General features: G+C 49.3%; 1 protein-coding gene across 3 annotated transcripts in view; it reads right to left on the reverse strand.

The window, feature by feature from the left end:
• Nucleotides 1–281: 281 nt before the first annotated feature.
• The window catches only part of APBA1 (amyloid beta precursor protein binding family A member 1), a 233,165-nt gene continuing 211,602 nt past the window's right edge, over nt 282–21,844 (reverse strand). For all 3 annotated transcript variants that reach the window (XM_086415469.1, XM_086415467.1, XM_086415468.1), the window contains 7 exons: nt 21,445–21,531; nt 20,368–20,553; nt 16,661–16,840; nt 13,968–14,180; nt 3,345–3,464; nt 1,233–1,373; nt 282–504 (listed from right to left, as the gene is read on the reverse strand). In XM_086415469.1, the coding sequence (XP_086271595.1) occupies nt 433–504; nt 1,233–1,373; nt 3,345–3,464; nt 13,968–14,180; nt 16,661–16,840; nt 20,368–20,553; nt 21,445–21,531 (999 nt within the window). In that variant the 3' untranslated portion in view covers nt 282–432. The remainder of the gene's footprint in view (nt 505–1,232; nt 1,374–3,344; nt 3,465–13,967; nt 14,181–16,660; nt 16,841–20,367; nt 20,554–21,444; nt 21,532–21,844) is intronic.

Below are 21,844 nucleotides of genomic sequence, written 5' to 3' on the forward strand. Positions count from 1 at the left end.
TATTCCCATGAACTGACTGGAAGAGAGCAGAGATCAGCCATTGGATCGTAGGCACTGCGGAATCGGCTTCTTCACCGTCCCCAGGGGCTCCTCCGAAGAGGTCTGCACCTCTTGGAAAGGGAGGGTGCGGCGTGGTGACAACCCTCCTCAGGGCCCCCTCCTGCAAGGGCCCTTCAGGAAGGTCCTCGGCAGACTCTGGGTGACTTTGACCTGCTCTCCAGCCTCAAAGGAGTGTATACAAAACTTCCCTGGCATTTAAAACAAACAAAGCAAACCGGAGAGAGAGGGAGGTCACTGCGGATTCTCTTCCTCCGTGTCAAACCAAGTGCTGGGCGTGAGAGGGGAAGGTCTCAGTGGGCACACAGATGCAGCACGAGAAACACAACCACAAGTGAGGAGAGGCCTCCATGCATGCCACCGCGGGGCGCGGCCTCAGATGTAGACGGGCTGCTCCTGGGCTGTCAGCAGTCTGTACATGGCAGCCGGCATCGTCTTCATGTGGATCTGCAGGCAGAAACACATATCAGCTGCAGGCGGGGACTCCAGGGCTGTGTGGGTGCCGCCGCACGGCTGGGGCGCCTTTCAAGGTACAGCCCTCTCCCCGCCCACCCCCTTTCTAACACGGATCTGACCCAGGCAGCCTCCAGGAAGAGCAGAATCCATGGGCTTTCTAAAGCATTAGGGGTGATAGAGAGTGAAGAACGAAAACCAGAATGCTCTACTTTCCCCAAAGCTCTGGCTCTCACCAGGCTTTGGCTTGTTTTTTTTTTTTTTTAAGGAGAAAGCCCCTTAAAACAGGACGAGGACAACTGTGGGGTTTTGGCTGCTCCTGCCTCCCTCCCTCCCCCAGAACAGCTGTTCAGACCCCTGTTCAGCCTGGCCGTACCAGGGAGCTGCAGATTAGACTTGAATCTGAGACTTAAATCTTGCAGGCACATTTGGTGAGATTAGCTGGGAAAAATGGAGAAAACTTGGGTAGCCACAGACAGAATATGCCCAGATTAGAGAACTAGAAGAGGAGGTGGGTAGATGCTGCCAGAGGAGAAGGCTGAGGTGATGTGATGATGTTTTTGAGGAGCAGCTCTCAGACAACCACTTGTTATTGGGTTTCAATTCTGGTCCAAGACAGTTTGGTTGCAGGGATGTGTTCAGGATCTGGAAGAACTCTCAGGAGGGCTTCCTGGCTGGGACGAGGGGCGCCAGGGGACTCCCACCCCAGGCTCCTCCCCTACCTCCCCCACGGCGTTGGAGAGGATGTGGACGATCTTCTCGTGTGGGGTGGCCACCACACTCTGCCCGTTGATTTCAATGATGCGGTGTCCCACGCGGACGCCTCCTCTTTCTGCTATTCCCCCTCGCATGAGGCTGCAGATCTGTCAGAGTCGAAGGCCAAATTTAGTCAGAGGCCAAGTGACCCATCCCAGGGGGCACCACCTGCTAGGAAACCCATTGGGGCAGGAGATTGTCTTTTCTGGAATTTTCCGCCCCCAGTGCTCTCATATCTGAGAAGCTGCCATGGGCAGGCTTTGGACGTTGACATCTTTGTTTCTACCAGCAAGAGGACTCTGGACCCCCAGGCGGCCCGCTCGTGTTCATGCACTCTGCATAGGGAACGCACACATCACTGGATTTCACGGCACTGTGAATCCAGACTACTTTCCATCCCAGCTCAGCTTTGGTAAAAAGAGCTGTCTGGGCCTGTCACAGAGCTGCCAGTGTTTTCAAACTGTCAGTCTATATAACGCAGGTTAGTATTATCCAGGACTCAAACACTGAACTGTGTGATGCTAGCGGCTGGCTTCTTAGGGTCAGTTACATGACTTACGCTGGGGCTAGAACCTGCTAGAACCCCACTGTGTGTGCCACAGTTTGGCCAGCTGGAGGGCAGAAGCTCGTCGGCCTTCCCAGCGCAGTGGTCCTTGTTCCACTCGCCCCTGGCAGAAACGCTAACGTGGCTGTTTTCTGTCTCAGTGCAGCCAGGCACAGTGGTGGGCAGAGGCTGGAGGCTGGTGGAGGGCTCTGGCCTGAGCCTGCAGCGGCAGGCACCCCCACCTCACCCACAAAGCAGTTGGAATTGTTCCAGAGGAACATGGTTTGAGTTAACAGAGCTGGCTTTTCACTCCTGACTGTGCACCTTTCTCTAAAAGCCTATGAAGACGATACTGCAACACCTCAGGACAACACGCTTTCTGCGTCTGTGAGCGTGTGGACCCTTCAGCCTGTCAGGTACTCTGGGAGTTGGGCCCTTAGGTGCTTCCCACACTTGAGATAAAACTGAGGGCTCTGCATCTCTTATAGGACAATCCTCTGTTAACAATTGAACAACTTCTAATATTATTCAACTTGGGAAAAACACACACAAGGAAGTTTAAACTGATAAAAACAGGTAGTCAGACCAGAACAATAAGGAGTAACCTTGGCTCTTCTCTTAAGAAGGAAATGAGGCTACATGGGTACAAAAAATAGTTAAAGTGGGTTAGGTATTTCAACTCCAACTGCGAACTTCAAAGGTATTGCTTAAGACACACTTGGAATAAAATTTTAATTACCTACAAGTCAATTAAAATTTAAGGGAGGAAAAAGGATAGGGTTTTCTATCTTAAAAGATGAATGCAAAGAGAGGGAGGGCACATCCAAAATCTGTAATATCTAGAAGGTTACAGATTTTTCACCAAAGCCCAGAATTACTATGAGTCTAGAATAAGGCAAACCAGGATGAAAGGGGAGTAGTACTGAATACGGGGATTCTGTTTGAGATAAAGATGTTTTGGAAGCATGGTTACAACCACTTCATGAATGTCCTATAAAGGCATTAAATTGTATGTTTAAAAATGGTTTAAATGGCAAACTTACTACTGTGTATGTTTTATCACAATAAAGGGGAAAAAAGGGAAGTACTGAGTTGACCAAAAATTTGTTAGGGTTCATCCCATAACATCTTGTAGGAAAAGTCAAATGAACTTTCTGGCTAACCCAGTATTTAAAAGCAGACATCCAAGTGATGAAAATACACTTTATCCCCAAACTGCCAAATTCAGGTCAAGAAGGCAAGGAGGAAGTCATTCACACATAACCCCCACAGGGGTGGGTTCTCAGCCAAGGCTGTGGGGAAGGTGGGTACCTTCCAAACTATCTCAAGTCGGCAGCTGGGAGGGCCATTCTCCCAGGGGAGGCAATGAATTCTCTGGCCACGGAGGAATGGGGTCTGCCTTCACCCATCCGCCCCTCTCTTGCCAGATTCTTTCTGGGAACAGACCTGCTTTAAAAATACCCTCCAAAGACCCAAACCCTGGGCCTTGGTTTCGTGGGTCAGACTTCTGGAAGAGGTATGGGGCTGAACTTACAATTCCGTTCTGGACGCTGAACCCCAGCTGGTAGCGAAGGTCTGGTCTCCTGATCAGCACGGTGGTCACCGGGGGACACCTCACGATATTCAGCTTCACCCGGGCCTGATTCTTCAAGCCCTGCAGTGTGAATAAAAGGGAAACTGATGACCATCGAGGCTGACACAAGGTAAGATCAGACAGCACTGAGGGCAGAAGATGCCCTCAGTACCTGGTCAGCTCTTGCAGGGCCCCTCGTCCAGCCGGACGGCGCCCGAGCTGGACAATTCAGGCGAAACTCTGTTAACCTAGGGGAAAAAACTGCTGGGCTTACATGGAGCCCTTCCGTCCTGCTCAGCCTGCGAAGAGACTAGTTTCTGTGAGCAGGGAAATGGGCTGCGTGTAAGGCATCTGAAAAAAGCTGTCATCTATCTGTACAGTTAAGAGAAAAACTGCCAAGTGTGGTTTCTGGCTTGAAAGATGTACAATCTCTCTTCTGGACAGGTGAGAGACAGGCTTTCGAAAGGAACTTTACTCTGAAAGTCACAGTCGTAGCAATTTCCCCCTTTCTAACAAAGGACATCTAACTCACAGCAATGGCCCAATTCATCGGGTTCGCTCTCTCTCACCCCGAGGGTCCTACTTCCTCATTCTCTCTGCCTGTTAGGGATCTTACGGTCAGTGTAAGATCCTTCAGGTGCACGTGGGGAGAAGCAGGGCACAGGGGCAGGACGGCAGCCCAGGAAGACCTCCTTGGGAGACCAAAGAGGGTGTTAGGACCAGTGCTGGTAGAGCAGGAAATAGATGGAAAAAGGTCTTGGAAATCATCTCCTGATTTCATGCTCCCTGGTAACTTAGCCCTCCCTCTAAATTGGAATGGAGTGTAGAAGCATGTTGGTCTTTTAAAGATAAAGAGGGACTTCAGCTGGTTTCTGAGCCTGGACCTCCTGCACCTGGTTCTGACCTGCTGAGCTCAGGCCTGTTTTCCTGCCTCCTGAACATTTGCTCAACAGGGACCAGGGCCTGATCTATGCAGGAGCACCCCTAGAAAATCACCACAAAGCCCCTCTTTCCCTCACTCAGGCAATGGGAAGATTCTGCCCCTGCTGGTCCCACCACCAGCTTGTGAGTTTCACCCGAGAGGAAGGGGCCAGACAAAAGTCATTCAGTCCTGAAATGAGCTTCCCTCTTGCATGTCTGCAAGGCTGTGTGCTCTGCCTAAGGGACCTCCTACCTGCCCTCTGGTCCAGACCGAATGGCTACAGCAGGTGCTTTCCAGCCCGCTTCAATCGCGGCATGCAGGAAGAAAGGCTGGGTACACAGACCGCTCAGCTTGTGTTCAGAGGCCCTGTTCTGAGAGGCGAGACAGGGAGAAGTCGGTACTACTGTCAGACGCCTGCCTCACTGGACTCCCAGCTGTTCAGGAAAGGTTTCAGGCCTGCCACAGCTCCTCTCCAAAGGGGAGAAGCTCTTCCTAAAAGATGGTACTGCAGCGTTGAGGCAGGAGATGGATGGACCCAGGTTGAACAGTTTCTCCCCTGTGGACAGAAACTCCATAAGAGCAGGATGATGTAGGAGGCTGGGCCCTGTCCAGATAAAAGACAAAAGACCACATACTCCTCATTCCTGAAGTTAGGAAGACCTCCCTGATGACACCTGTGCAGAAAGTCTCCTTGGAGGTCAAAAGAGAGAGGGTGTCCCCGCATAGTAAGTGATGGCAACCTACCCACACGCCTCTTCGCTAGAATCCATCTTGGCTAAGAGACACACATGCAGACATGGGAGGACCCTGAGATACAGGACCAGCAAAGCAGGATGACTGACCAAAGGAAACTCAGAAGAAATGCCCCAGAAAGGTGATTCAAACCACCAGAAAGGCACAGCTCTGAGCCTGCCTGTCAGTCTATCCACACCCACCGTATTCTTTTTCCTCCTAGTCAACACTTGTTTCACTACTTTCTAACTGTATGTGGAAATCTGTTTCTGCACAGCTGATGGGTTAGGATCTTGCCACTGGTCCCGGGGGGTCTAGTGCCTGCCCTCGATATCAGGCTGGGAACCGAAACCCTGCCTCAGGGCGCTGCAGGCCGAGGGCACCCGAGATCGGGGGAGCAGACATCCCGTCCTCCAGGAGGGAGCAGCCAACAGAGGAAGGACAGGGCAAGGTGGGCTCTGTGCCACCCAGTTTGGAGCATCCCCTGGAGACGCCCCTCCCCGCATCCCACCCCCCCCCCCATCATTTCACAGATGGGTCCAGTGTGTGCCCCTTACAGGCCAAGTAGAAAGAGAGGGCCTGGAGGACAATGACAAATCCGTTTCAGCCTGAAGGGTGACCTATAAATAGAACTCTGTAAATTGCACAGTCGCTGTTGCCCACTGTCACTCTCCTAGCAGTCTGCAGACACTCTCTCTGCGGGAGGTCAGGACTCCTACTTCAGGTTTTTATAGATGAGGACACAAACATGGACATTACACCTGCCTTGTCCGAAGCTCAGTGGGGTCAGCATTAGGGTGACGGAGCCTCTGCTCAGGTCTCTGCCTTCCTCACAAGCATCCTGCCAAGCTGAGAGGTGAAACTGGTGTTCGATGATTTCAGTGCCAACAGAATTTGTGGCAAGAGTGTGACCTGCCCCTCTGAGTGGCAGGAGTAACCCACACTCCTTTTGCTTCTAAGGAATGAAGATATGCTTTAGACTAAGGGATGGATAGGGGGTTTTTTGGCCTCTAGTTATCTGGCTTTCTTGTGCTTGGCCAACAGGTTCTCAAAGGGGGGTCCCCACACAGCAGCCCCAGCATCATCAGCTACTATTGTTAGAAATGCAGGGTCGGGGAGGGATAAATAAGGAGGATGGGATTAACATATACACACTGCTAAGTCGCTTCAGTTGTGTCCAACCCTGTGCAACCCCATAGACGGCAGCCCACTAGGCTCCCCCATCCCTGGGATTCTCTAGGCAAGAACACTGGAGTGGGTTGCCATTTCCTTCTCCAGTGCATGAAAGTGAAAAGTCAAAGTGAAGTTGCTCAGTCGTGTCTGACTCTTAGCAACCCCATGGACTGCAGCCTACCAGGCTCCTCCGTCCATGGGATTTTCCAGGCAAGAGTACTGGAGTGGGGTGCCATTGCCTTCTCCAACATGTACACACTACTATATAGAAAACAGATAATCAACAAGGGCTTACTATATAGCACAGGGAACCAAACCCAGTATTTTTTAATGAGCTACAAGGGAAAAGAATACAAAAAGGAATATATATGTATATAAATAAAATGCATCACTGTGCTGCACACCTAAAACTAACACAGGATTACAAATCAGTCCTACCTCAATAAAAAACCTGCCGAGTATGGCCTCCAGCCAGAACTATAGAATCAGAAACTCCAGGGGTGGGGCCCAACAACCTATGTGTTAACAAGTCTTCCCAGGGACGGGACACACATTTCCTGGGGGATCCACTCAATTTTGAGAACAACGGCTATAAATCGCCACTGCAGAACAACAAACTCACCTGCGCTCAGGGATGATCTCAGCCGTCAGTTTTCTACTCAAGACCAGTGGCCAGTGTGCTCTGCGAGAGCATGGACTAGCCACACCACAGGGAGGGTGACAACCGGTTGGCCTGGTGCCCAGTCAGCAGCCACCCCCATGTGTGAGAGCACCCCAAGGTCACTGACCATCAAAACCCACCCTGATGACGAAACCAGCCGAACCACCTGTCATTGCACACTGACTCCTGCCAGGCACTGACCTGGAGAGTCGCAGGAGCTGTCTCCTTTAATCTCCTTGACGAACCAGTAGCTCTGATTATGCCTATAATCAGAAGAGGAAACTGAGGCTCCACAACTCACCCAAGTTCACCCACAGCAAGACAACATCCCATGTGTGTTTGTATTTAAACTCAGTGCATATTCTACTCAATGATCCGCCACTTAGACAACTGGATGCTGAGTGTTATTCATGAATAAGGCCTGCTCAACAGAGAAGCTAGGGAGAGTGACTGAAGAATGACCCTGTGCCCCCAGCTTTGCATGGCGCTATGATTTTACTTTCCTACCTAGGGTGAGAGTTCCTCAGGGCTCCTGCTCCCTTTGGGGGTTCCAGGTCGTCCTCTCACATGTGCATTGTGAGGGGTTTGGCTTAACTCCCCAAGCCCAGCTGCATCCTCAGGGCCCTGAGTTGCTGTTTTCTGTGGGACTGGAGCTCCCTGTGGCTGGGATTTGGCTTGCGGTGGTGTGTGTGCATCGCAGGAGCTGTCACCAGCATCTCTCTGTGGTTTCTAGAACAGCTCTAGGAGGCTCCTCTGGTTCCAGAAAGGTTTTCAATCAGGAGCAACAGAATAAGCTGAGGTGATTCTGCTGGAATAGGGGCAATCTGTGCAGATCCAGGCCTTCCTCCCGCACAACAGCCGGTCCCGTCACCTGTGCCCAGGGGGACATGTGCTGGAATTCTGCCCGACAGTGTGACCAGAGGGACCTGATGAAGAGGCCTCTGCTGTGGCAGCAGACCTGTGTTTCCACCGCCACAGCCCAGGGGGTCTTAGGCCCTCTGTTCTACCTCCTCCTATCTCAGTCTCCATGTCTTCAAAACAAAGGCTGACACCCACTAAGGGCTCTTCCATCTCTAGTTGTGACAATTTTGGCTCTTGTCATGCATTTTTATTCTTTCCTAAATGCATCTGCTGACAACACCACATCTCAACCATCGTGTTTAGAAACAGCTATTTCTAACATTACAAATCAGCTTCTCTTCTGGGGGTGTTGCTCAGATACCATTTGTACATGTATTCTCTCCCCCTTGAGTGCTTCTTCTTTCTCACCCAGTCAGTCAGTACTTACAGATCACCTGCAATGTGCCAAGACACCAGGTGCTGGGAGTTCATGGAGCTGGGCCGTGGTGAGCTCAGGGGAGGGCTGTGGGCACAGGCAGGGCAGCCAGAGTCCCTTCCCTCTGTCTCCTCGTCACAACTCCCCAACCCCCACCCAGAGACCAGGAGGGTGTGGAAAACAAGAGCAAAGAATGCTGAAAACAGGGCAGCCAGAGTCCCCTCCCTCTGTCTCCTCATCACACCTCCCAGAGACCAGAGCAAAGAATGCTGAAGACGAGGAGCACACTGTCAGAAACAACCCTCCAGACAAAGCTGCCTGCTTTAAGTGTTTAACCCTGCGAATCACTGGGGTGGCTCAGGTGTGCCTGTGCGGTACAGGAAAACCTTGGAGAGCTCCTGAAAAGCAAGAGAAGGACTCTGGGTTCTCCATGTTACCTAAAAAGTTCACGTAGGTCCAGTAGGCTCTTTCCTTTTCTGTGAACTGATTTTAAGATGCTGATGTGTCCCTTGATCTAGACTTGGGATACTTGCTGCAAGATGAAGCTCAGAGAGATAGCAATTGAAACAGGCAGACCACACACGCACGTGCTCTGCTGTTCCTCATCTATGCTCCAAGTTGGGTTTCACTAACGTGGATTTCTCAGCTGCCCTTTTATTAGAGGTGCCAATTTAAATAAATGGTCATTTCATCCCCATGACAACAGCGGAATGGTGCAGCAAATTAAGGAATATGGTGGGAAGGTAAGAGTAGGGAAGAGGGGACGGGAAAAGTGAAGTCAGAATGGTCTCCATAGCAACAGGAAAGCAGACCTGTGATGATCCTGTTGAAGGTAAGAAAGCGGTGCTCTACTTTCAAAAAGAAAACAAATCTGAAGGGCAGGACCGTGGAGGTGAGGGTGTGAAGAGGTGGTGTGCTAACACACTTGCCTACCACTAATTATGCTTTAGGAATTATGACAGGAAAAATAAGAGCTAGGGAAGAAAGTAAAACAATTCAATACCTGTAATCTATTCTAGAAATGTACTCTGTACTCCCTGTAACCAGGGAGAGAAAAGGCCAACACGCATTACAATGACAAGATGCAGAACACTCAGCTTCAGACTCTTGTTTCTCAAAGTCCAAGGCTGGCCAAGTCATCACCCAGGAGTTTACTGAAAATGCAGAATCCTATCCCAGACCCACTGTTTCAGAACCTATAGTTTAACAAGATCCCTGAGTGATTCAAATCAGAGTTTGCAAAGCACTGATTTACCAGGATGAGAGCTGCTGATTAAATTCATCGCAACACAGACACAGCACTGAAACAAGTAATACTAACGCGAAGCCTTGAAGAAGCCCAGAATGGTCCCCTGCAGTGGCCTAGAGGGTGAGGTGGGGCAATGTGAGCATCTGCTCAGGTGCAGGCAAGAGACAGATGTTTTTAGATAAAAACAAGAATATAAGCCATGAAAGAGCTTCATCCCATGCTGGTAATTTTAGCTGAAATCAGTGGGAAAATTCTCAGGGTGGGAGTGGGGAGAGGGGGAGGTGGTTGGGCCACTCACATTTTTCCACTTGACAAGGTTGTGCATCCTGCAGCGCCATCCTAGCTGGGCCTGCCTGCTAAGTACTTCTCTGCCAAGGGTGGCCACAAAGGTGCCGTCTTTCCTCCTTTCCATCTTCATCAGTTACATCTCTTTTCATCACCACATGGCCTTTTAATTTTCCAATTCCAGAGAGACTCCATTTATAGACATCAAAGGTCAGCTACGTGTGCAAACAAACCTTTTGCCCTTAGGAAACTGCTCAGACAATGAATCTTGCACTGGTCTGTCTCCACCTCGCTGTGTGATGCACGAGACGGCAGGCCAGTCCCCGGGTGGCATCACGGGAAGGCAGCGCGGGCCTCACGGGTCTCACAGCCTCACCCTGTCTGCCTCCTTCGTGCAGAGGCAGCGAGGGGTGGAGGGGGTCCCGGACATGTCTGCACCTTCTGAGTAGCTGATGACTTATCTATGAACTGGATGTTTGCCACTGCCCTCCCTCGTGGGCTACTGTTTATGAAGAGGAAGGAAGGTGGCCAGTGCCAAGGGCTGGGTGCTGCCTGGCTGGTGTGTAATAGGCTCAGGTATATAGCCCCACAGTCCTTAGGAAGCCACCCGGGCCCCAGCCCCACCTCAAGTTATCCCCTCTTCTGGCTCCTCCTCCCCAAACCTTTCCCTAAACCAGGTACAGATCAACCCCCACCTTCCCTCACCAACCTCTCTTTCTCTCCCACACTGAACTATCTCCCAAGGCAAAGGCTTTCTCAACCTACAGACACTGGGCTGTGTGGGTGTTCCTTAGTTGGGTGGCTCATCCTGTGTATTGCAGGACATTTGGTAGCATCCCTGACCTTAGAGTAGTCCCTTGGACAGCAAGGAGTTCAAACCAGTCCTAAAGGAAGTCAACCCTGAATATTCATTGCAAGGACTGATGCTGAAGCTCCAATACTTTGGCCACCTGATGCAAAGAGCTGACTCATCGGAAAAGACCCTGATGCTGGGAAAGACTGAGGGCAGGAGGAGAAGGGGACGACAGAGGATGAGACGGTTGGATGGCATCACTGACTCGATGGACATGACTTTGAGCAAGCTCCGGGAGTTGGTGATGGACAGGGAGGCCTGGTGTGCTGCAGTCCATGGGGTTGCAAAGAGTCGGACACAACTGAGCGACTGAACAACAACTGACCTCTACCCACTGGATGCCAGCATCTCCTCCTCCCTAGTGGTGATGACCCAAACTGTCTTCAGACACTGCCCAACGTCCCCCACAGAGGTCAAGATCCTCCAAGCTGAGAACAACTTCCCTAGGGTCTGACCATAGATGCTGCTGGAATGATATCAGGGTGGCTGAGCAACCTGGCTTCACTACTGACATGCTGATGAACTTGAATGATTACATCATCTTCTATGCCTGTTTCCTAGCTTGCACAATGGTACCTACCCTCCAGGAGGCCACTGTAGGGTTTTTCAAGTGAACGCACACATTCTAGAATGGTCTCGGTGCACAGCACTCAGTCACTGCTAGTATCAGTCCTTTCATTCACTCCTCCCCAATGAGGCCAAGCTCCTTGGGATGCAGACAGTGTCTAATACAACTCTGATTCTCGGGGCCCCTCAGCGGTTCACACACATGCACAGGTGTTAACTTGCTTCTGGTGTGAAAGTGCATGTGTGAACCTTGGCATGTGTGAGTGAGAAGCCAGAGGTGGGTCCTCTCTTTCTAATCCTGGCCCTCCCTGGCTTTTCCACATGATCACACCATCAGGTCAGCCTTCCCAGGCTGGCTCAAACCTCTCTCTCCCCACCACAATCCTAGTCCACTGTCCGTCAATTCCAGGAGAAACTCCCAAAGGCCAGTTTCCTTCTGGTATCCACCTGGGTCTTACCCCTCCTTCAATATCCACCAAGATCCCACCACCACCAATCTACTCTAAACGCTCTTAGCATCTCAGCTCTATGTTGCCATGAGGGTTCACTAAACCCTTTCAATGATAATTATCCCCCAGATGCATACTTTCATTCTGGCTCCTCCACAGTTCAGCTCAGCCTAACAGAAGCCCAGTTAAACATGTCTGAATGAATATGCATGTTTTAAAGTAGGTTCTTTAATCTTATCTTTAATGTACGTTAAGCAAAAGGTAAAATTTAAGTGTAAGATATAACAAAAAGAAATGAGGCCAAAGATGGCTCTTTCTGGGTGTGATTATGAGTTTGTTTCACTAAAAACAAACAGGCAAAACAAAATGAAAAGACAACCATCAGACTGGGAGAAGATATTTGCAGACAAGGCAACCAAGAAGGGCTTAAAATCCAAACTATACAAACAGCTCATACAACTCAACAACAACAAAAAACCCCAACTGAAAAATGGGCAGAAAACCTAAATAGACATTTCTCCAAAGAAATACAGATGGTCAATAGGCACATGAAAAGATGCTCAACATCGCTAATTATTAGAGAAATGCAAATCAAAACTACAATGAGGTACCACCTCACTCCAGTCAGGATGACCCTCATTAAGAAGTCTATAAAAAACAAATGCTGAGAAGGTTTAGAGAAAACAGAACCCTTCTACACTGCTGGTGAAAATATAAGTTGGTGCAGCCACCATGGAAAACAGTATGGAGGTTCCTCAGAACACTAAAAATAAAATTACCATATGATCCAACAATCCTACTCCTGGGCACATATCCAGACAAAACTATAATTCAAAAAGATACATGCAGCCCTGTGTTCACAGCAGCACTATTCACAGCAGACAAGGCATGGAAGCATCCTAAATGTCTGTGCACAGATGAATGGATGAAGGAGATGTGCCTCACATATACAATAGCATAGCACTCAGCCATAAAAGAGAACACAATAATGCCATCTGCAGCAACATGGAAGCAACTCGAGATTATCATACTAAGTGAAGTCAGTCAAAAGGAGAAACAAATACCATATGGCATCACTTATATGTACCTCTAAAATATGACAGAAATAAACCTATCCATGAAACAGAAACACGAAAACAGACTAGACTGGTGGTTGCCAAGGTGGAGGGAGTGGGGAGAGGGATGAAGTGGGAGGCTGGGGTTAGTAGATGTAAGCTTTTAGACATAGAATGGAGAAACAGCAGGTCCTACTGTCTAGCACAGAGAACTATAATTCAGTATCCTATGATAAACCATAATGGAAAAGAATACACAATAAAGAATGTATATATATGTATAACTGAATCACTTTACAGCAGAAATTAACACATTGTAAATCAACTATATATCAATAAAAATATTGATTAAAAAGCAGGCAAAAAGAGACACATTCCTGTATAACATTAAAAAAGGAAAAAACAAGCTGTCCTATATACTTACCTTGACCTTTCCTCCACCCGAGGCCCCTTGGCCAAGGATATCGTCTCTTGTGATTTTCTCCTGCTTAGAATAACTATTACATGAATTCATATTTATTCTCTCTCATACTCACACACAGAGCTATGTTTTAGTTTACAGTCTTTCAGGAAACCCCAAGGAACCAAAGAAAGTCATAGGATCCCAGTGTGCCTGTACCACAGTGCTCGCTACAGAGCCAGTAGGGTCTCCAGATACTGCAGTGGAGGGAAAATATTCTTGTTCCTATTGGCCATGCAATCAGAAAATTCCAATGTGCTCAAGAGACTATACTTGCATGCTTTGTTTCTAAGAAAATCTAATTTCTTCCCCTTAAATACTCATATTCAATTTTCCTTTAAGTAGCTCTTCTCAGTCTTATGAAAGAGCATCAATTCAGGTTGAACAAGAAATAATTATGTTCAGGTTGTAGAAGGTGTACACAGATGGTACCAGTTTCCTTCCTTCCACTTGGCACGTGAGCATCATGTCATGCAGGCTCTGGGGAGCACTCACTTACCTGGGTCACAGTGGAGGACAGTGCTCTGGCATCTGAAGCATTTCCTTGACTTGTGATAGGGATGGCAAGTCACCTCAGGCACACCTAGCTGACTCTATGTGAGTGTCTTGATTACTGAGCTGAGGAAAATTCTGTTGAGGCTGAGTCTTAGTGGGAGATAGTGCTGTGATTGATTAGTGATGTCTGCAATGGGCATGGTGTTAGTGGTGTTATGTGAGCTAAATATATCATCACTGAAAAAACAGCTTCAGGGAGGATTCTGTACAGAGCAAAAACAGCCCAAATGCAAGTCCATGCCTTTTGTATTTGTGTCCTCCTTAGTGTCTGGTACTCAGAATACGTTCAATGACTTAATGTCATCTTGGGTCTACAATGGCATTGGACTTTTCCCATCTCTGGTTACCTTAATGATGCTCTGGCAGGTCGACAGAGGCAGGCCCACCAGGCTGGTGCCGTTGATGGACATGATCTGGTCCCCAATATTCAGCTTTCCTGACTTCTCTGCTGGGCCTCCGTGCATCATGTTGGCTATGATCACAGTCGGCAAGATGGATCCCCAGCCAGACTCCACAATCACCACACCTAGGATTTCCCCTTTCTGCTTCTCTATGAAGACCTGAAAGGAGAAACATAACACTTAGAAAGGCTGAATCAGCAACCATCCAGGGTAGAGAGAGAAGTCAAGGCATTTTCCCTGTTCCTGTCCTGATGAAACATGACAGACACTTCCCTGATGACTCCAACCCAGACGAATGCTGTCCTCTCTGTATTCCACGGCATTACCACGGGGTTGGTAAGAAATGATGTCATGCAGGCACATACCCCTTTTTTGTAATTCTTACTCCGTAAAAGCCATCCTGCCTTGGGGCTTCCCAGTGGCTCAGTGGTAAAGAATCCACCTGCCAATGCAGGAGATTGAAGAGATGCAGGTTCAATCCCTGAGTGAGGAAGATCCCCTGGAATAGGAGTGGCTACCCACTCCAGTATTCTTGCCTGGAAAATCCTATGGACAAAGGATCCTGGCAGGATACAGTCCACAGGGTCGCAAAGAGTCGGACTTGTACAAGTCAGACTCAGCACTTGTACCTGCCTTGGTACTACAACCACGAGGGGTGTCATATTTTGTTTTGTTTTTCCTGTAGTCCCCAGTGAAGGGCAAAAGAGACTGTAGGTGGGGGCTTTGGCGGGATCTTATGGTTTCCAGAACAGCTTTCGGATTCTACCACAGATCCCCCATTTCACAGTGCCTCATAAATTCCCTCCAACATTTAAGATTTTTGAGTTAAAAATAAACATGCATTATAGAAACACTTCTCTGCAACAAAAAAGTTAAGAAAAAAGAAAAAGGTTGGAAGTGCAAAAACACTGGCCCTAGATATGCGTCATTACTGTGGCTTTCCCCAGCTGGGCAGAGAAGCCGGGAGCTGGTTTCAGATATGTTCAGTTTGATAAGACAGACACACCATAGACAGGTAAGATGCTTCTTGGAAGCAACCAACAGATAGTATGTGTGTATTTATTTCTTCACATTTACAGATCCACACATGCTCAAACTCATACTGGAGTGGGGGCTGCTGGGGCCTGACAACGTCGCTTCATGGGCTGCTGTCCTCCGCCCTGCTGTTGCTGCCGCTCACAACTGGCCCCTTTCCTGGAGAACTGCCCTAAGCCACATGGCAGTCACCACCTACTAGGAGTTGAATCGTGTACCCCTCCACCCTCCAAATTCATACATTGTAGTCCTAACTCTTAGTACCTCCAAATATGAACTTGTTTGGAGATAGGGCCTTTTAATAGGCAATCAAGTTAAAATAAAAATGATTAGGGTGGGTCCTAGCTCAATATGATTTGTATCTTTATAAAAAGGGGAAATGTGGCCACAGAGACATGTGCAGAGTGAAGACAGAGCAGGGAGAAGGTGACCATCTATCTATAAGCGAGTGAGAGGCCTGGGATAGGTCTTCCCCCTCACAGTCCCTAGGAGGAACCAAGCCTGAAGACACCTTGATCTCAGGCCTCCAACCTCCAGAACTGGAAGACAATGCATTTCTGCTGTGGAAGCCCCCAGTGTGGGGAACTCTGAGCACAAGCACACTTACCTACCTCCGTCTGACCTCACTGCCAATGACTGATGAGTGCTGGGCACAGGCCTACCAGCTCTTTTGGCTCCAGGTGGGACAAGACAGTCCTGTGATGTGTGACCCAGTGCTTCCATTTGGATCAGAGGATGCTCATCCCCAGCGAGGCCACCCCTCCACCCTTGTGCCCACACTCACTGTTTCCTGAGTGCACCCTGGCCCCACCTCCCCACAGACCCCTTGAACCAGAATTCCCATCTCAGGCTTTGCTTCCAGGGAACCTAGGACGCCTAGCAACCATGAGTGAATTAAAAGATCACTGGCCCACGTCTAGGGAATAAAGTCCAGGCCTCTCACCTTGGCTGGACTCTCAGGCCTGCCAGTTCTGACCCAGGCCTTGCATCCTCTCATATACACAGTCCAGCCTCAGTGCCTCATCCGTGGCTCCCCAGATGATTCCTGAGTGTGTGAAACCTCATGCTTCTGTTACTGGGGCCCGGCCCTCTGCACTCTACACTTTTCAGAGAATACCCAGACCCCAGAGCAGGTCAGATGGCCCTGCTTTCCTCTAGCTGTTCCTGCAGAGCTCGGTCCCAGGCGGAGCCCAGCACCCCTCATCTGACCCCAGAGAGCTGGGACCAGCTCCACTCTGCCAGGCACAGCTGTCTCTGAATAGTGCCCACCGAGCATCATCATTTAAGATCCTCCCTGTTATAAATGTGCCCTTTCCTAGACCGGGAGCTTGTAAAGACAGGGTTTAGGTCCTGTCTGCTTCTGGAACCCATCCCCAAAGTCAGCTGTGGATCACAGCGGGCAGAGGACACCCTGCCACGCTGGCCACGGCCCTCAGCTGAAGTCTTTAAGAACCTGGGCCACACATGAGGGGAGCCAGAGACGGGGCTGAGCGCTCCCCAACGTCCTGTGAACACCATGTTCCACCCCAGCACCCTGCCTTCCCCTCCTCGGTGGGCAGGCCCAGCTGGCCCAGCCTGGGGAACAGGTTCAGGGAGGTACTTGCATCTTTGCAGTTTTCCGACTTGGAGAAGTGGATGAGGTCGTCGTTGTACATGTCCTGGGTATTGAGCAGGTCGCTGTACTCCTTCTGGCTGAGATCTTCGGGGTTAATCCCATTGGCCCTGAGGAACTCCTGGTAGGCCACGCTGAAGGCCTGCCCAATGGACTGTGCAATCAGCTGGGCCTGGAGAGGAGACACAAGGTCAGCAGGCCAGTGCTGCCAGTAGATAACCTGGGTCCCTGAAGACTGCCGGGCCCTAGGCACTGGCTAGCCCAGTGGGTCTCCATGGCACAGCGGTGCCTTCTAGAGGGCATTTCCAAAATTACTGGGGACATTTTTTACTATGACAATGATCATAGGGCACTCCCGGCATTCAGTGGACAGGAGTCAGAGATGCTAGACTTACTGCTGTGCAAAGGACAGTCTTGCCTAGGATGAGCTGTACATGAGCTTTACATCCTGCACAATTTTAAGATATCCCCTCTGGACATTCATGTACATATTAACACCTGTGCTCAATTACCTGGGTCTAGGACTCAACTCTAATTTATATAAAACCACAAGACTTATTGCATGGCTGTAAAACACAGTCAATGTTCCAAGAATATAACTATTATGTGAATTGAGAAAAGATGTGTTCTCCAGCACTTTACCACGAGTAAGCTTCATGACTTTAGAAAATCATCAGCATCAATGCTGTTTGTGAGATGTGGGTTGCCAATAAATTATCTCCGTCATTCTGCACACTGGCTATGGAGTTCTTCACGTGTGTGTGTGCGCGAATGTGTCTATCAACTATTGTATTTTAGCTATCAACAACTTTATTTTGACTTTCCTTTTATTTCTCCTTTGTATTACATTTATGGCAATACTTTGGTTATTTTGTGAAAACTTTTTCAGAAAAGGAGATTATATGATCTATGAATTTCATTCATATTATCTATGAGCAGGACTCTATAAAATATTTACTATGTCAAAGGACTGTTGGGTCCAACAGAATTGAGAACCCTGATCGAGTCCAACCCCACATTTTCTAGTTGAGGAGGCTAAGAGGCCCAGAGATGCAAAGGAACCTGTTCAGGGTCACATAGCTCACAGGATGGGAACTCTGCTTCCGTTGATCTTTCTCCTGTACTAGAATTGAACAACCTTTCCCTGCATTAATTAATAAACATCACAACTTGGGAGAGCCAGCAGCAACCAAGCCTGTGCCACATCACATCCCATATAAACAGCATCACATAAATTCACATCAAGTCTATAATGTAAGTATGACTGGTCCACAAGCCTTCATCCTAAGCTCTGGGGGTAGGGTTTCAGAATTCAGAAATGTTCAAATTTTACAAAGGTAACAGACTGCATACATCATACATTGTGTAAAAACCCCACCAGAGGTTGGAGAAGTTCCTAAACACATTCAGTAATATTCCTGCAACAAAATGTGTGAGATTCATAGTAAGCTGGACAAATCCTATAAAGTGTCTCATTGCAGCTCAGAGCAAGCTTATCAGCCAAATGAGTACAAAAATCTCTTGTTTCTCAGAGCTCTTAGACTTTAAAACTGTGGATCTGTTTTACGTATTGTTTCCTTGTTTGCACTGGGGAGATGAGGAAAAGGAGGTTGAGAGCTTAAGTTGGGGTGGGGTTGGAGGCTGAGAATTCTGGCAGCTTAATTCCAGAGCCAACCTCCTGCCCGCCCCTGGTACTGCTGCTCTCTCAAATTCCAGGGGGTAGAAAACCCACAGAACAACAACATGCTCTAGGGCAACGTTTCAAACACACAACTCTCATCTCCATTCCTCCTTTCCCTATCTTCAGTCATTTTTGCTGAAAACAGTTAACAGTGATATCAGAACTTTCTGCATGGTTGGCCTGGGGGAAAGAAATGCTGCTTAACATTTCTCACTCTGAGAGTCTGGTGACATCACATGTCATGCCAAGGACCACCACACTGCCTCCTGCCGAGGCCTCGCTGTGGGCATCAGAGGCTCGTGTGAACAGACAAACTGAAAAAAGTGTCTGAGAACGCAGTTAGTGGACTTCCCGACCATTGTGAGTGGATGCGCCGGGCCGACAGGTCAGACTACTCCCATCTCTGCTGGGTCTACCTGAGCCATGTGGCAGCCTGCTCTATAGAAACTAAGCGGCTGCACCGCCCGTACGTGGAGGTGGGAGTCACATCCAGGTCTCCCGGCTCTGGAGCCCATGCTCTCCTCTCCTATCCTGGGCCTTGGAAGCAAAGATTTCCAGGTCCACTCTTGCTTCTTCCTTCTTCCCCTTCATTGTCTCCCCTACAGACCCAAAGGAGCCCCAAGGGAGACAAAGTCCTCCTTTAGGAGCACCAAGCCTGGAGAGGTGGCTGAGGGTTGAACCGGGACCTCATGTCTGGTAAGCAGAGCTAATGCCATCTTTTTGCAGGCCTGCAGGACACATGAAACAATGTTCTAAGTGTTACTCTGTGGGAGCTTTACAAGAACCTTCTCCCAGTTTGCAAGTTTGGTCTCAGTTTCGCAGGAAAAGTGGACAGAATGGCAAGGACAGGTGCTTCAAGCTCTGTCTTCTCAGCAACCTGTCTCTGGGGCTGAGAACCAGACAAGTAAAAGTTGGTACAAACATGTAAGCATCTCCTCCTGTCTGAGGCTACAGCCACGAGGGCTCTGCTTCCCTGGAGAACTGCCTCTGACTTCTAACTTCTTAGAGGTAGGCCATTTCCTGAGGCTCAATGAATACTCTCTGGCAGAAAAACAGCCCCTTTTAAGGAGACAAGGCTACGGGCAGCAATTTTTATCTTTAAGTAGATAAGGTCTCTCTGCTCAATATATGAAAGACAGCTTGTTTCACTGCGGCAGGAGGAAAATTTATCTCAGTCAATGGCACTGACCTGGCTATCTCCGGGCAGGCTCTGCAGTTTGAAACCATTGCGGGGCTATGGCCCCGGCCTGGAGGGAGCTGCCAAGGCCTGTTGAGCTTTGGGAAAAGGATGGTGCTGAAATAGCTTGAAGCTCGGTGGTCTCACCAGCAATTCTAGGGACAACTGGAGAAGAAGGCTGAAGGGAAGAAGGAGCCCCACCTTTGTTTTAAATTAGCTTCCCCTGCTGACTTTATCATGTGGAGAGATGGGTATCAGGAATCCCTGGCTTTGTGACTGGAAGAGCAGTTGGGTTTGTGAAGGAGCTGGGGGCTGATGCTCATGCCATGTGGTGCGGAGGGGCAGGGACGCCACCTTTCCTGTTAGGGAAGGGCAGCCCTGCACAGCCCTCCAGTGGCTTGTCTCCTTGCCTTTCCCCGTACTCCGTCAGCAGGCCTGTCTCAGGGCCTCTGCACCTGTTCTTTCCTCACTCTCAACTCTACTCAGGTTCGGCTCCAATGTGACTTCTGAAAGGACTCTGATCATTGCCCTACCTGAAACAGCCCCTGCCCCTCTATCCCTTGACCTAGTTTTTCCTGATTAAACATTCCTCTGCCTAACGTTATATTAAGTATATTTATCTATTCATTTTCTGTCTCTCTACAACCTTCACGAGAAGTACCTTGTCTGTTTTACTCAGCCTCATATCCCCAGCACTAAAACAGGGCTTGACACATAGTAAGTGCTCAATAAGTATTTGTCTCACCTATCATTAAGGCTCTGAGAACTAGAGGGAACCCGTTTACCCAAGGGCAGCTCAGATCAGATTACGGGGAGGGAGATGAGAGGAGGCCACCCTTACATCTTCAGACTCGAAGACATGGCAGATCATCTTGTACTGCCTTTTTCCGTCCTGGGATGGGTGGGAGGCTTCCACGTTCTCCTGGGAGTTGGAGCGGGGCATCCGCCTGCGGGCCATCAGCACAACTATGTTCCCGATATCTGCGATGTAGGAAATGGTCCTCAGAGGGTGGTCCATCATCGTTTCCTGGAGGGGAGACGGGAGAGGCTGGTGAGTCCAGAGCATCATCTAAGACCCAAGAGGGAGTCTGCACCCACAGTGTAGCCAAGCGCAGCCCACACGTGCTGCGGGTGTGGGAATGGGTGGAGGTGCTCTGGGGCTCACTGCCAACACTGTGTTGGCAAATTTACATGTACCTATCCAGGCCTGGGAGCAGTTCCCTTGACTGGTGATAACCCAGAGCAGGCAGTGGTCTGTGGTATGTGAAAAGGAATTTAAATCATTTTACAACCAGTAGAATCTCTGTGGGTGCGTGCTAAGTCGCTTCAGTCATGCCTGACTCTTCGCAACCCTTTGGACAATAGTGCCCACCAGGATCCTCTGTCCATGGGATTTTCTAGGCAAGAATACTGGAGTGGGTTGCCATGCCCTCCTCCAGGGGGTCTTCCTGACCCAGGGACTGGACCAGCATCTCTTGCGTTTCCTTCACTGGCAGGTGGGTTCTTTACCATTAGGGCCACCTGGGAAACCCCTGGTGGGGAAGCTAAAAAAATAAAAAATCTGCATGCAACTACTGTGTTTTGTTTATGTGTGTACGTGTGGTTTTAAACAAAATTTCTTCAAAGGCTAATCTGTTTAAATTCATGAATCTTCTGACAAAGGTTTGTGAGAATTATTAACAAACAATATCTGTGGCTTGTTTTTCCCTTTGATCTTTAACAGCCCCAACCTTCCTTACCAAGTCCCTCCCTAACCCCTACCCCCCACATCAGCAGCAAGCACTGCAGACACAGCCTCCGAGATTGTGTGGAAGCCAGCCAGCATCTGGGCACAGCTACCTGACAGACACGGGCACAATCTCCTGGTTGCCATGCTAAGCTTCACCCCCTAGGAAGGTGGGAGCCGGGGAATTAATACCTGTGTGTCGGCGTTCAATACTTTGATTCTCTGGGTAGAAATGAAGAGATCCACCTCGGTCATTGGCTGAGATTCACCTTCAGGAGCCTGAGAAGGAAAACGCACCAAGGGAAAGCTTAATATGTTGCTCTGACCCAGGTGCGTGGGAGCAAGCTTAACTCACACACAGAGGCTTCGAGACACAGTCACCAGAACAGCGATTCAGACTCCAGAATGAGGCTGCCAAAGCCAGAGGGACCACACAGAGGATGGACACAGGGACAGGAGTGAGCACCTCCAGGCTACAGGGAGAAATGCGGACGTCCTTTGCCTCTTCCGCCATGGAAGCAGTAGCTCACTGCAGCAGATCTAACTCTCTGAACAATGACGTGAATGGCACGTTCTGCAAGGGTTTCAGAGC

The sequence above is a fragment of the Bos grunniens genome, chromosome 8 (genome assembly GCF_055505025.1).
Source record: "Bos grunniens cultivar Pamir isolate PY7600 chromosome 8, Bosgru_T2T1.0, whole genome shotgun sequence".
Lineage (NCBI taxonomy): Eukaryota > Metazoa > Chordata > Mammalia > Artiodactyla > Bovidae > Bos > Bos grunniens.